The 15,454-nt window shown below is 42.1% G+C and overlaps 1 protein-coding gene across 2 annotated transcripts in view; it reads left to right on the top strand.

Annotated features, from left to right (window-relative positions):
- The window catches only part of LOC126412477 (transient receptor potential protein), a 451,880-nt gene that overhangs the window by 411,619 nt on the left and 24,807 nt on the right, over positions 1 to 15,454 (top strand). For both annotated transcript variants that reach the window (XM_050082094.1, XM_050082095.1), the window contains exon 20: positions 6,825 to 7,100. In XM_050082094.1, coding sequence (XP_049938051.1) covers positions 6,825 to 7,100 — 276 coding nt within the window. The remainder of the gene's footprint in view (positions 1 to 6,824; positions 7,101 to 15,454) is intronic.

Below are 15,454 nucleotides of genomic sequence, written 5' to 3'. Positions count from 1 at the left end.
CATAGGTGACTGTTATAGGTTTCAGTTCGGTATATATGGTGATGAGAGAAGGGAGAGAGTGAAATTCAATTCGGATACACAGGCACATCTTTCCCAAACCACATAAGGGGGAGCAGACCTAACCGTCTCCATCTAACGGGCGGATCATCATTAACAATATCCCATTCCTTCACTCCGTGAGACTCTGTGGATAGGTTTGGAATTTAATCCAGCAGATTGGCACGAAGGCTAGCCCTTTTCCATGCGGTATATGAAAATCTTCCATTAAGTTTATCTGTTGGCCATAGGTGACTGTTATAGGTTTTAGTTCGGTATATATGGTGATGAGAGAAGGGAGAGAGTGAAATTCAATTCCGATACACAGGCACATCTTTCCCAAAGCACATAAGGGGGACCAGACCTTACCGTCTCCATGTAATGGGCGGATCATCATTAACAAGATCCCATGCCTTCACTCCGTGAGATTCTGTGGCGAGGTTTGGAATTTAATCCAGCAGATTGGCACGAAGGCTAGCCCTTTTCCATGCGGTGTATGAAAATCTTCCATTAAGTTTATCTGTTGGGCATAGGTGACTGTTATAGGTTTTAGTTCGGTATATATGGTGATGAGAGAAGGGAGAGAGTGAAATTCAATTCCGATACACAGGCACATCTTTCCGAAAGCACATAAGGGGGAGCAGACCTTACCGTCTCCATCTAACAGGCGGATAATCATTAACAATATCCCATTCCTTCACTCCGTGAGACTCTGTGGAGAGGTTTGGAATTTAATCCAGCAGATTGGCACGAAGGTTAGCCCTTTTCCATGCAGTATGTAACAATCTTCCATTACGTTTATCTGTTGGGCATAGTTGACTGTTATAGGTTTTAGTTCGGTATATATGGTGATGATAGAGGGGAGAGAGTGAAATTCAATTCCGATACACAGGCACATCTTTCCCAAAGCACATAAGGGGGAGCAGACCTTACCGTCTCCATCTAACGGGTGGATCATCATTAACAATATCCCATGCCTTCACTCCGTGAGACTCTGTGGAGAGGTTTGGAATTTAATCCAGCAGATTGGCACGAAGGCTAGCCCTTTTCCATGCGGTATATGAAAATCTTCCATTAAGTTTATGTGTTGGCCATAAGTGACTGTTATAGGTTTTAGTTCGGTATATATGGTGATGAGAGAAGGGAGAGAGTGAAATTCAATTCCGATACACAGGCACATCTTTCCGAAAGCACATAAGGGGGAGCAGACCTTACCGTCTCCATCTAACGGGCGGATCATCATTAACAATATCCCATGCCTTCACTCCGTGAGACTCTGTGGAGAGGTTTGGAATTTAATCCAGCAGATTGGCACGATGACTAGTGAACCGAAACTTAACGTTAGCATCTGTACTACCCTTAGCGACAAGCTGCTCTTGATGAAAATTTTTCCACCAAAAAGATTCGAATGACCCACTTCCGAGTGGAGCCAAACTGCCCAGGTGTGCGTGTATGGAGATCGGTTACGCATTAACGGAAAATACACTGATACATCCTTTATAATCTGAGTGCCCCACTGAAGATTAACCGGTTACGCTCACAATCGTAAAATTTCTAGAAGCTTTTGGCTATAGGGATTTAAAATGTAATGTCAACATGTTGCAGGAAGGACAGATACCAGGCAGGGATTCACTGTAAAAATTCTAAGGAAATGTTAAGTTAGCTTGAGTAGTACCACAGGAATAATAGAGAACATATAGAAGATTCAAAAGACATCTGCACGTTTCGCTATGGGATCGTTTAGTTCTCGTGAAAGTGTCACGGAGTAGGTCATCCACCTCTGGTGTTTTAGACGTTGTGTGTCATCCGGAAAGGTTCTGTAAACATTATTAGAAGGTCCTAACAACTTACTGCTTCCTTCCTCATGTAACCGAAGAAATGACCATATGTACACGTAGCCAATTACTCTGCTGGTCTAGCAATCCTGAGAGAGTAGTGTATAGCCAAGCCGTTCACAGTCTATAAACTACTCAAATAAAGTTGCCTGGATAGCATAGTTGGCTAGCGAACTGCCGTTGAAAGGCCGGGGTTCTGATTAAAAATCCTAGTTTTACTCTGTAAAGTAATGTGACAATAACGTCGAGAGTGAAAGACTCAGGTCGCGCCTCCACACGCTTGCTGTCTCACACAGCTCTCGCAACCCCAGGCGGTATAAATGAGAACTTTCCCCATTTTTCGGACGAGATAAATGTTAACTGGCCGCTGAGATTTTCGTTGATTTCATATACAGTGACCGACAGTGCAAGGGGTCAGCAAAGTTCCTGCTACTAGAGGGATACGTGGTAGGTTTTCACTACAGTAATACACTACTGGCCATTAAAATTGCTACACCAAGAAGAAATGCAGATGATAAACGGGTACTCATTGGACAAATATAGAAAACTAGAACTGACATGTGATTACATTTTCACGCAATTTGGGTGCATAGATCCTGAGAAATCAGTACCCAGAACAACCACCTCTGGCCATAATAACGGCCTCCATACGCCTGGGCGTTGAGTCAAACACAGCTTGGATGGCGAGTACAGGTACAGCTGCCCATGCAGCTTCAACACGATACCACAGTTCTTCAAGAGTAGTGACTGGCGTACAGTGACGAGACAGTTGCTCGGCCACCATTCACCAGACGTTTTCAATTGGTGAGAGATCTGGAGAATGTGCTGGCCACGGCAGCGGTCGAATATTTTCTGTATCCAGAAAGGCCCGTACAGGACCTGCAACATGCGGTCGTGCATCATCCTGCTGAAATGTAGGGTTTCGCAGGGATCGAATGAAGGGTAGAGCCACGTGTCGTAACACATCTGAAATGTAACATCCATTGTTCAAAGTGCCGTCAATGCGAACAAGAGGTGAGCGAGACGTGTAACCAATGGCGCCCCATATCATCACGCCGGGTGATACGCCAGTATGGCGATGACGAATACACGCTTCCAATGTGCGTTCACCTCTATGTCGCCAAACACGAATGCGACCATCATGATGTTGTAAATAGGACCTGGATTCATCCGAAAAAATGACGTTTTGCCATTCGTGCACAGAGGTTCGTCGTTGAGTACACCATCGCAGGCGCTCTTGTCTGTGATGCAGCGTCAAGGGTAACCGCAGCCACGGTCTCCGAGCTGATAGTCCATGCTGCTGCAAACGTCGTCGAAATGTTCGTGCAGATGGTTGTTGTCTTGCAAACGTCCCCATCTTTTGACTCAGGGATCGAGACGTGGTTGCACGATCCGTTACAGCCATGCGGATAAATGCGTCATCTCGACTGCTAGTGATACGAGGCCGTTGGGATCCAGCACGGCGTTCCGTATTACCCTCCTGCACCTACCGATTCCATATTCTGCTAACAGTCACTGGATCTCGACCAAAGCGAGTAGCAATGTCGCGATACGATGAACCGCAATCGCGATAGACTACAATCCGACATTTATCAAAGTCGGAAACGTGATGGTACGCATTTCTCCTCCTTTCCCGAGGCATCACAACAACGTTTCACCAGGCAGCGCCGGTCAACTGCTGTTTGTGTATGAGAAATCGGTTGGAAACTTTCCTCATGTCAGCACGTTGTAGGTGTCGCCACCGGCGCCAACGTTGTGTGAATGCTCTGAAAAGCTAATCATTTGCATATCACAGCATCTTCTTCCTGTCGGTTAAATTTCAAGTCTGTAGCACATCATCTTCGTGGTGTAACAAATTTAATGGCAAGTAGTGTTAGAACACTCATAGGCTTTAGGGGTAATACACCAAGGAAATATTCTGAAATCAGAATGGAACAGTATTAAGCTGAGGGTGCCTTTTCTGACTACACAGGCTTCATGAACTGTATCAGAACGAGGCCCGTGCAGTCGAGGTCAACTCGGGGATAGAATCATAAGACCAGAGTACCAGATCAAAATGACAAAGGGGGAGGGGGGGGGGGGGGGGGGGAAGAGAGGGGGTGTGGAACTTGGATGAATCTTACCGCTTGGCTGGCATCGCTGGTCCACAATCAGAGATCGAAAATACACTCACCCACCACGAGAACAAAATAAAACGGCGAGCGAACTCGAACGACGTTGCTATGTTTTGTTCGGAGAAATGAACAGCCAAAGTGCTACTTCTGCACGGCGATAAATGCCTGCAGTGAGACGATGACAAGGCTGCAGCTGCGTGTCGGTCTCCAGGTTAAACAGAAAGGGCCCACGCGTGGCGATGCCAGACCTTACATGGGTGACGGGCGCTACACTCTCGTAAGCCAGTGCCTTGAAAAAATAGCGCCGTTACAAACTACGTGTAAGGGCAACGTGCCAGAGCTTGCCTGCTTGGACACAGCAACTGTCCATATTCTTTTTGCCACACAAGTTTCCTATCCTGTCTCAGGCGCAATAATCGAAACGGCTGGTCCCAATGTATCTCCACGCAGCCCTCGAGCAAAAAGACGCTCGCTTGAAACTTAAACAGCAATTGTCGGCTGCTGCTATCTTGAGTAAAGTGTTAACTGCTGTCAGAATAATGACAACCGAAATCTGTTTCCAGATGTTTGTTCTTCGCTATGTTGGGAGAGATTACCGTAAAGCTTAGTTTCTCTCGGAATCTTTTTTAATATACATGGTGATTCACGAAAATATGCAAATATTTTAATCTAATGAAACATGTCCCAGACGTGTATATGCAGTAGTTTTCCAAAACATTCAGAGAATGGAAGATTATTTACAAGTAAATTTGTTTACTTTCCATTAAGAATGGAGAATCGTTTATGTCATTGTTGGCAACCGTTAGTGAGTTGTTTCAGTCGTTTCCTAACCTTCAAACGAGTTAGTTTTCTGTTCAGTGAAAGAACAGAATTACAATAGTGTATTTAAGTGAAACCGCATAGTAACTGTTGTAGTTTGGTATTAATAAAAGCATAGTATCTGACACATTCATACAGTTTCAGTTAACGTTATTACCATCGTTTTTCCAAAATTAAATTCTCTGTAACTTCTCTTGAAAACTTTATACAATTGTCTGGACTTTAAGAAAACAAACTGCACTAAGTAGTTAATAAATTAAATTTTACGAAATTACTTCTTTGCTTCTCTGGATGTTCTAGAAAAGTACTGCAGATACACGTCTGGGACACGTTTTATTACATTCACCAGACCAATAACAACAAAATAAATGGAAATCGTGCTTTACTGTAACCTCATACGGTTTTGCGATGGCTTCATACTAGTGAAGTTGCTAAATTTCAGGCAAAATCTTTTATTAGCCTTAATTACGTAACTAAACATCTGCGAACCTACGTTTATATGACTCTTTTTCTCTATTTTTACTTGTAGGATAACATATTAATATATTTGCATATCTTCGTGAATCACCCTCTACATGAAATGTATTCGCAGTTCCGAATACGGTCAACCATCAGCTGGATAAAATAATGACGACAGTGAAAAGTCATGCCGAACCGAAGGTCGAACCCGGATTTTTCGTTTTACGCGAGTAGCCTTAACGGCTTTGGCTACCCGTGTACGGCTGGCGGTCAGACCCAAGCTTCCGTATGTGATCGTTCGTGCGTGACAACCTATATTCATACACACTTTGCGTGATTCCTATACAGGGGAGCAACTTTTAAATGAAAATCGCTCTCCGGTATCGGCGGAGAAATACGACACTGCAGTGCCTGTGTTCATCATGCACTCCTGCATGCATGTCCGAAGGAACAGTGAATCGTACTTCTGAACAACAAAGACACTGCAGCACCGCATTTATCTGCCGATACCGGGCAAGCGACTTTCAATTAAAATATTTCCCCTGAGCGGGAATATACCGGGTGATCAAAAAGTCAGTATAAATTTGAAAACTGAATAAATCACGGAATAATGTAGATAGAGAGGTACAAATTTACACACATGCTTGGAATGACATGGGTTTTTATTAGAACCAAAAAGGTACAAAAGTTCCAAAAATGTCCGACAGATGGCGCTTCATCTGATCAGAATAGCAATAATTAGCATAACAAAGTAACACAAAGCAAAGCTGATGTTCTTTACGGGAAATTGCTCAATATGTCCACCATCATTCCTCAACAATAGCTGTACTCGAGGAATAATGCTGTGAACAGCACTGTAAAGCATGTCCGGAGTTATGGTGAGGCATTGGCGTCGGATGTTGTCTTTCAGCAACCCTAGAGATGTCGGTCGATCACGATACACTTGCGATTTCAGGTAACCCCAAAGCCAATAATCGCACGGACTGAGGTGTGGAGACCTGGGAGGTCAAGCATGACGAAAGTGGCGGCTGAGCACACGATCATCACCAAACGACGCGCGCAAGAGATCTTTCACGCGTCTAGCTACACGTTTTTTTTTTTTTTTTTTTTTTTTTGTTCTAATAAAACCCCATGTCATTCCAAGCATGTGTGTCAATTTTTACCTCTCTATCTACATTATTCCGTAGTTTACTAAGTTTTCAAATTTATACTGACTTTTTGATCACCCGGTTCATAAAGGCGTACGAGTTCTAAATACGTGGTTCACGACATTTGCTAGTTCGAGTCTGGGCCTAAGTCGTGACGAACAGCCTAATTAGTAAGCAGGAAAATCCGGTTTCATTCCCGATCTGACACAAATTTTCATTGTCGCCATTCCATTATACAGCTGAAGGTCATCCTTATTCGCAACTGCGAATATATCTCGTGTATCCCATAACATTCGTTGGTTCGTACTCGACTCCTCCTTCGTTTCCGGCCTTGCGGGCCACGGCACGTGGAGGTCCGGGGGACGTGGGTAACGCGCGCTGTTGCAGGCTGACGCCCGCCCCTTGCTCCGCAGCGCCGGCCGCCGCCCAGAGGCCGCGGCCGCGACCCGCGCTGCAGGCCAACAACGTGGCCAAGCCGCCGCCGCCCACGCCGTCGCCGCCGCCGCCCCCGCCGTCGACGCCGTCCCCGGAGCCGCCGGCGGTGCCGCCGCGCGACTTCCGGTCTCGCACGCCCATCCCCGAGGAGGAGGAGAGCTCGCCGCGCGGCCCCACGCCCACCTCGCCGCCACACATCGTCCTCGAGCGGCCGACGCCGTCGCCGTCCCCGCCGCCCGACGCCTCAGCCAAAGGTCCGTAAAACAGGCGCAGGTATGCCATTAGCAATACCGCTGCCAGCTTCCTCTCAATCTTCCATTTATACTTCACTCTGTGACCATACTTTTCTGTTTTAACTAGTGCTGTACAAGCCCCAGATGTAACAGACACCGTCTGAGACAAGCACAGTCATCATTCCCCGTCAGACCAATAGGTTTCGACACTGGATTAATAACAAATAGAGAAATACTTTTAATGCTTCAGGTGTTCTACATAGTCTGCGCTCGCCCCCCCTCCCCCCCCCCCCCTACACACATGAATACACCACACAGCAGCTTCATGCTTCATGCATCTATGACACCATTTTCCAGAGTATTTCAAAAAGTAAAGCATTCAAGAGTAATTTCACGTTTAACGAGAAACATATTACTTAGTACATTATAGTTTGGATTCCAGACTGAGAATGCTATTTATACAATCACTCATTGCGTATATCATCTTACTCTCTTGGAAAAAATTAAGTTTTATCGAATTTATCACTTTACAAAAGACTGATTCGAATCATACTAAACAAGCTGAATGCAAAAAGTTGAGCTGAATAATGCAAACAATGACAGAAATAGAGAAGATTTTAGAGACTGGGAAGAACCTATGAAGTGAATCCCACAAGGTTCAGTTTTGGGCCCACTTCTATTCTTTATGTATGTGAATGACATTCCACTTGACACACTAATCACAGACAATACCAGTGTTAAAATACTCCGCATCTATCAAAATCGACAGAAGAGATTCATAATACTGTTTTTCAATGAATTATTGAGTTGGTCTCTGAAAATGAACTTTGTAACATTCTTTTAAAAAATATTCTTCTGATTACATTGAATGAAAGTATAATGTTCTTTAAACATTATTGAATGAATGCATGACTGTGAACTGGATACAAAACTCAAGTTATCATGTAGCATGTTGTAAGTGCAAGTGGTGTAATTAATCGTTGTTATTGTTAGCAAAATCTTTATACAAACTCATTTGGCAATTGAACTCCCAATACCACCAAAGAAATACAGTCACTACAAAATACCTTCAGCCCTTTAGGCACTGAATCCTTCGGCCCTGTTCAAAACTGATAATAGTCCCTGAGCATATAACACATAAATTAAATTCTCTTACCTCTAAAGCAGCAAAGGAGGATTGCTATATATTCTGGTCTCTCATACAGAAAATAAAAATATGCTAGCTACAGGCTCAGCAGTGTGCAATGCTGGCCGTAATACTTTTAGATGTACATGAAATTCTTTTGGGTGATAAATGAAAACATTTAAGAAAAATCCAATGTCTTTGAAAAGCATTTGACCTGGACAGGGAGGTAGTATTGATTGTGGTAAATTACTGACAACTGAGTTTTTAGTAAAAATTATATTCCAAAGTTAGTTTGCCTTTTCAAAACAACTAAGAATTGAAATTACACTACTCAGAAAAATTACATCATATTTACTATTTGACTGACAAACAAAGAGATTTAAGCAGCAATTATTATCTGACCTCACTATAAAAGCATAAATACAAATCATGAGATTACGTATACCTTTGTTAACATATCTTAGAAACATTACAAAAGGGGAATATCTTTTCATCAAATCAGTTTACCTACTTTCTGGGGTTACTCAACAATTACAAATTATCAGCCAATTCATCTACACTAACGTGCTTGCAAAACAAGAGTGATAAATATTTAACATCTTTACCTTGCTTGCATGAAGACTTCTGCTTACATGTTCTCATTATTCCACATTAATCTAATACTTAGTGGCATTACAGAGCACACCACAAAAACTGCCTACTCCATCCTCTTTCACTCACAGACAGTGTTACTTTTTAATGCTCTTTTGTGTTTTTACAGATGGTACATTACATATACATAAATAACAGAACCATACACAACACTGAGGAGCTGGTACATAAAATCAAGGACATCATTGTACCCACAAAAGCCACATCACATCATTTGACATTTCATCGATGTACACCAATATGCCCAACACAGAAACCATCAACATCATCAAACAACAGTTAGAAGAATGGGCAGAAATTCCCAGACCCCACATAAAAGAAATAGCTAGCATTCTAAAACTAATCACAGAGCAAAGCTACTTCTCATTTGACAATCAGTTCTACTCACAAGAAGGTGGGCTTCCAATGGGGTCACCAGTCATTGGACTTCTAGGCAACATTTTTCTTAAGCACATTGAAAATAAAATATTTGAAACAATAGTATTACCCAAACAATACCAGATAATATAATGGCAACATATGCCTTCTAGATGGAACACCCCATTGTATCCAACAACTCCATAGTGATATGACCAAAGTCTACCCAAAAACAAATTCACCATAGAAACAGAAAACAACAAAATGTTGAATTTCCTTGAACTCAGAACATACAGACACAACAACCAACACCAGTTCTCCATATTCAGAAAAGTAACCACCACCAGCACAGCCATTAACAAACATTCTAATCATCCGATTCCACACAAACTAGCCGGTTTCCAATATATGCTACACAGACTGAACAAAACTCCGCCAACTGAAAGCAACTATAACAATGAATTACAGACAATCGGACAAATAGCTGTAGAGAATGGATATGATACAAACACTATAGATAAACTGAACCACATCGTCATCATCATCATCATCATCATCATCATCATCATCATCAACATTTAAGACTGATTATGCCTTTCAGCGTTCAGTCTGAAGCGTAGTCCCCCTTATAAAATTCCTCCATGATCCCCTGTTCAGTGCTAACATTGGTGCCTCTTCTGATGTTAAGCCTATTACTTCAAAATCATTCTTAACCGAATCCAGATACCTTCTCCTTGGTCTGCCCTGACTCCTCCTACCCTCTACTGCTGAACCCATGAATCTCTTGGGTAACCTTGCTTCTCCCATGCGTGTAACATAACCCCACCATCTAAGCCTGTTCGCCCTGACTACTACATCTATAGAGTTCATTCCCAGTTTTTCTTTGATTTCCTCATTGTGGACACCCTCCTGCCATTGTTCCCATCTACTAGTACCTGCAATCATCCTAGCTACTTTCATATCCGTCACCTCAACCTTGTTGATAAGGTAACCTGAATCCACCCAGCTTTCGCTCCCATACAACAAAGTTGGTCGAAAGATTGAACGGTGCACAGATAACTTAGTCTTGGTACTGACTTCCTTCTTGCAGAAGACAGTAGATCGTAGCTGAGCGCTCATTGCATTAGCTTTGCTACACCTCGCTTCCAGTTCTTTCACTATGTTGCCATCCTGTGAGAATATGCATCCTAAGTACTTGAAACCATCCACCCCTTCTAACTATGTTCCTCCTATTTCGCACTCAATCCGTTTATATCTCTTTCCCACTGACATTACTTTCGTTTTGGAGATTCTAATCTTCATACCATATTCCTTACATTTCTGATCTAGCTCTGAAATATCACTTTGCAAACTTTCAATCAAATCTGCCATCACAACTAAGTCATCCGCACATGCAAGACTGCTTATTTTGTGTTCACATATCTTAATCTCACCCAGCCAGTCTATTGTTTTCAACATATGATCCATAAATAATATGAACAACAGTGGAGACAGGTTGCAGCCTTGTCTTACCCCTGAAACTACTCTGAACCATGAACTCAATTTACCTTCAACTCTAACTGCTGCCTGACTATCCATGTAAAGACCTTTAATTGCTTGCAAAAGTTTGCCTCCTATTCCATAATCTCGTAGAACAGACAATAACTTCCTCCTAGGATCCCGGTCATATGCCTTTTCTAGATCTATAAAGCATAGATACAATTCCCTGTTCCACTCATAACACTTCTCCATTATTTGCCGCAAGTTAAAGATCTGGTCCTGACAACCTCTAAGAGGCCTAAACCCACACTGATTTTCATCCAATTGGTCCTCAACTAATACTCGCACTTTCCTTTCAACAATACCTGAGAAGATTTTACCCACAACGCTGATTAAAGAGACACCTCTGTAGTTGTTACAGTCTTTTCTGTTTCCATGTTTAAAGATTGGTGTGATTACTGCTTTCGTCCAGTCTGATGGAACCTGTCCCGACTCCCAGGCCATTTCAATTATCCTGTGTAGCCATTTAAGACCTGACATTCCACTGTATTTGATGAGTTCCGACTTAATTTCATCCACCCCAGGTGCATTATTGCACTGCAATCTATTGACCATTTTCTCCACTTCCTCAAATGTGATCCTATTTCCATCATCATTTCTATCCCATTCTACCTCGAAATCTGAAACATTACTGATCGTATTTTCACCTAAATTGAGCAACTCTTCAAAATATCCCCTCCATCTGCCCAAGGAATCCACAGGATTCACCAGCAGTTTTCCTGACCTGTCCAAAATACTTGTCATTTCCTTCTTACCTCCCTTTCGAAGACTGCTAATTACACTCCAGAATGGTTTTCCAGCGGCTTGACCCAAAGTCTCCAACCTGTTTCCAAAGTCTTCCCAAGATTTCTTCTTGGATGCTGCAATTATCTGTTTGGCTTTGTTTCTTTCTTCAACATAACTTTCTCTGTCTACCTGAGTTCTAGTATGTAGCCATTTTTGATACGCCTTCTTTTTCCTTTTACAGGCTGCCTTGACTGTGTCATTCCACCAAGCTGTTTGCTTCATCCTACCTTTACACACTACTGTTCCAAGACATTCTTTAGCCACTTCTAGTACTGTGCCCCTGTACCTTGTCCATTCCTTTTCCAATGACTGTAATTGACTACATTCAACTAACTGGTACCTTCCTGAGATCATTGTTATGTATTTGTGCTCGATTTCCTTATCCTGAAGTTTCTCCACTCTTATCCTCCCACATATGGACCTGACCTCCTGCACTTTCGGCCTCACAATCCCAGTTTCACTGCAGATTAGATAATGATCAGTGTCATCAAAGAATCCCCTGAATACACGTGTGTCCCTCACAGCCTTCCTGAATTCCTGATCTGTTATTATATAGTCAATGACAGATCTGGTTCCCCTGCCTTCCCAAGTATACCGGTGAATGTTCTTATGTTTAAAGTAGGAGTATGTGATTACTAAGCCCATACTGGCACAGAAATCCAAGAATTGTTTCCCGTTCCTGTTGGCCTCCATATCCTCTCCAAATTTACCCATAACCTTTTCATACCCTTCTGTTCGATTTCCAATACTGGCATCAAAATCACCCGTGAGCAGAACACTGTCCTTGTCCTTTACTCTAACAACTACATCACTGAGTGCCTCATAAAAACTATCCATCTTATCTTGATCTGTCCCTTCACAATGCGAATATACTGACACAATCCTAATTTTCTTGCTAGACACTGTCAAATCTATCCACATCAGTCATTCGTTTACATACCTTATTTCAACTACGCTGGGTTCCGTTTCTTTCCTGATGTAAAGCCTTACACCCCATTGTGCTATTCCTGCTTTGACTCCTGACAGGTAGACCTGGTACTCTCCCAGTTCCTCTTCTTTCTTACCCCTTACCCGAATGTCACTATCAGCTAAAACGTCCAGCCCCATCTTACTTGCAGCCTCTGCCAGCTCTACCTTCTTCCCAGAGTAGCCCCCATTGATATTAATAGCTCCCCACCTCATTACCATTTGTTTGCTAAGTCGTATCTTAGGAGTCCCTGGTTTGTCAGTTAGAGGTGGGACTCCGTCACCTCCAAAGGTGTGAGGCATTTTGCTCTGATTGTTGCCAGCATCATATTTAAAGTACCAGGGAAGCAGGTTGCTAGCCTTACTTGCCCCGAGTCCCATTGAGTTTTACCCCTAACGGTTGAGGGACTAACCGGTGGATTTGGTAGTCTTTGCCGTATGAGCACAAAGGTGACCACGACTCAGAATATGTCCGAGATGCCCAGCCTTATTCCAAAGTAACTGGTATCCCATCTGTCGGGACCACTTACTTGGCCACTCATACGTTGCCCATGGTTCATGAACTAGGACATGACTACAGGAACCCACACCATGAACCACACTGAACCACAAAATTAAACAAAATTAAAAAAGATATACAACACACAAAATCCTTCTCACTAACTTACAAACACAAACGAGCACACATGGACAAGAAACACCCACAGCAACAAAGAAGTGGTTCACTGTTACATACAACAACAATGCATCCCATAGAATAGGCAACATACCCAAAAACAGCGGCTAAAAATAGCCTGCAGGACAGACAACTCAACACAGAGGAAACTAAGGACAATCAACACAAGCACAGACAAACACAATACATCTGGTATTTACCAATTGACGTGTCAGGACTGCAAATCAGTTTATGTTGGACAGACAAGCAGAAACTTTAATACCAGATACACAGAACACAGAAGAGAATTGAAAAGTCCCAGCTGTCATTCCACATTTGCTGAACGCCTTATGGACAACAAACATAGCGCAACAGATGTCAACAGTGATTTGTAAATTCTCAAATGCAGCAACAGCCCCCCACAAAAGCTAATAATTGGAGAAAATTATCAAATGCAAAAAGCCATAGTTGAAGAAAAGGAAGTAATAAATGAATACACAGCTCTCCACAATGTAACTTTGTTCTCTGCCCTCAAAGAATCATTAGGTAACACCAACCTACAGAACTCCCCCCCCCCACCCACACACACATACGCACACACACACACACACACACACACACTGCCAACAACATCTTCAACTGTTCCACTGTCCCCCATCTTGTTTTCACATGTTCAACTGTTCCATTGTGCACCATCTTGTTTTTACAGCAGGTAAACAGTGACAGTGACAATACACACAACTTGACAATGAGGAAGATGACAAAAAAAGAGAACGAAAGTGAAACAAAATGTAAATACACACACACACACACACACACACACATCTCTGAGATATATCAAAACAATCGCCAGTGACATCTTCAACTGTTCCACTGTTCGCCATCCTGTTGTCACAGCTTCCACTATTACACTGTCCGCCATCTTGTTTTTACATCAGGTAAACAGTGACAGTGGCATTGACAACTCAGTACGTAGAACATGACAATGAGGAAGATAACGAAAAAAAGAAATCGTAAGTGAACCACACACACACACACACACACACACACACACACACACACACACACACACACAACCTTTCACATTAATTATTAATATCAGGCATAGGCAAATCAGTTCAGAAATCGTAATTTTGCATAAATATTTTACCTACATCAAGTTGCATATAGTTGCAGATGACAAACTGTAAAGAAAAACAGACACTGTAAAAACGTAATACAGTAGGCAAACAACGCCATGTGGTAAGAAGGTATGAATACATAATTTTATGTGCTCTTCAAGAATCTGTAATTACGATTTAGAAGCTAATATTTACATGTGTTTAAACAGTAAAGAACATTCTTTATATTTAACAGCCATAATAATAAAAAAAAACACTGATGATGCTGCAACTGCAGTGAAACATGTCTGGGACAAAAACAAAATAGTGTTTTGCTAAAGGCGGACCCCACTAAAAAACACATGAAAGAGAACAAATATTTTTAAAAATTAAGTATTTTCGAATGTTATATATTTGTTTAGTTAAATTGGAATTTTTCGTACTTGCTGCATTAAATATGGAAATTTAGTTGTTTTTAAAATGTTAATAAGTGTTGCTACATTATAAATTTATGTTTCAGCAAGTTATCAGTTACTTTCTACGTAAATTTATTAAAGCTGTCTTTCTGTTCTCGCTGGTTTGCACACATCACCGACAATTCTATTTCAGTAAATTCTGATACGAACAGAAACCGTAAAAGATATATTTTTTATAGTGTTTCGTAACTTAACCACTTGTTTTTTAAGAAAATACTGTCAATTGTCAGATCATTTTACGATAAATATTTGTCGTCACTCGCTAACTTTCTTTGAATTTATTCCCATTCCACTGAGCGTTTCGGCATTCTGACCCAAATTAACTATTAAAAAACGGCCTGTTCTTAGTCATGGACGAAAAACTGAACTGAAAAGTACTTATTGCAACTAAAAAAAATTAAATACCGAAACGCCAATAGTACTGACGCAGGAGATAGTGTGCTGTCAACAATAACGATTTAGCCATGGCAAAACTATGGAATGGTTCCTCTCCAAACTGAGTGTACCAGACTGCGTCGACCGTTTGCATTCGGTTGACGTGAGGTTACAGCCGACTGAATTGATTGTTTTCATTCCGAGCAAGACCGGTGGGCAACACAATCTCAGATTACAGAGTGAACCAGTAAACAGTCAAAAACCAGTCTCAGAGAAAACAAATCCGCAGCGTGTGCTGGCAGCTGCAGACTGCGCTGACCACCGCCAGTCTTGATGCAACCAAG

The sequence above is a fragment of the Schistocerca serialis genome, chromosome 7 (assembly GCF_023864345.2).
Source record: "Schistocerca serialis cubense isolate TAMUIC-IGC-003099 chromosome 7, iqSchSeri2.2, whole genome shotgun sequence".
Taxonomy (NCBI): domain Eukaryota; kingdom Metazoa; phylum Arthropoda; class Insecta; order Orthoptera; family Acrididae; genus Schistocerca; species Schistocerca serialis.
Note: the sequence above shows the minus strand (reverse complement) of the source record. Positions and strands in the feature narration are given on the sequence as shown.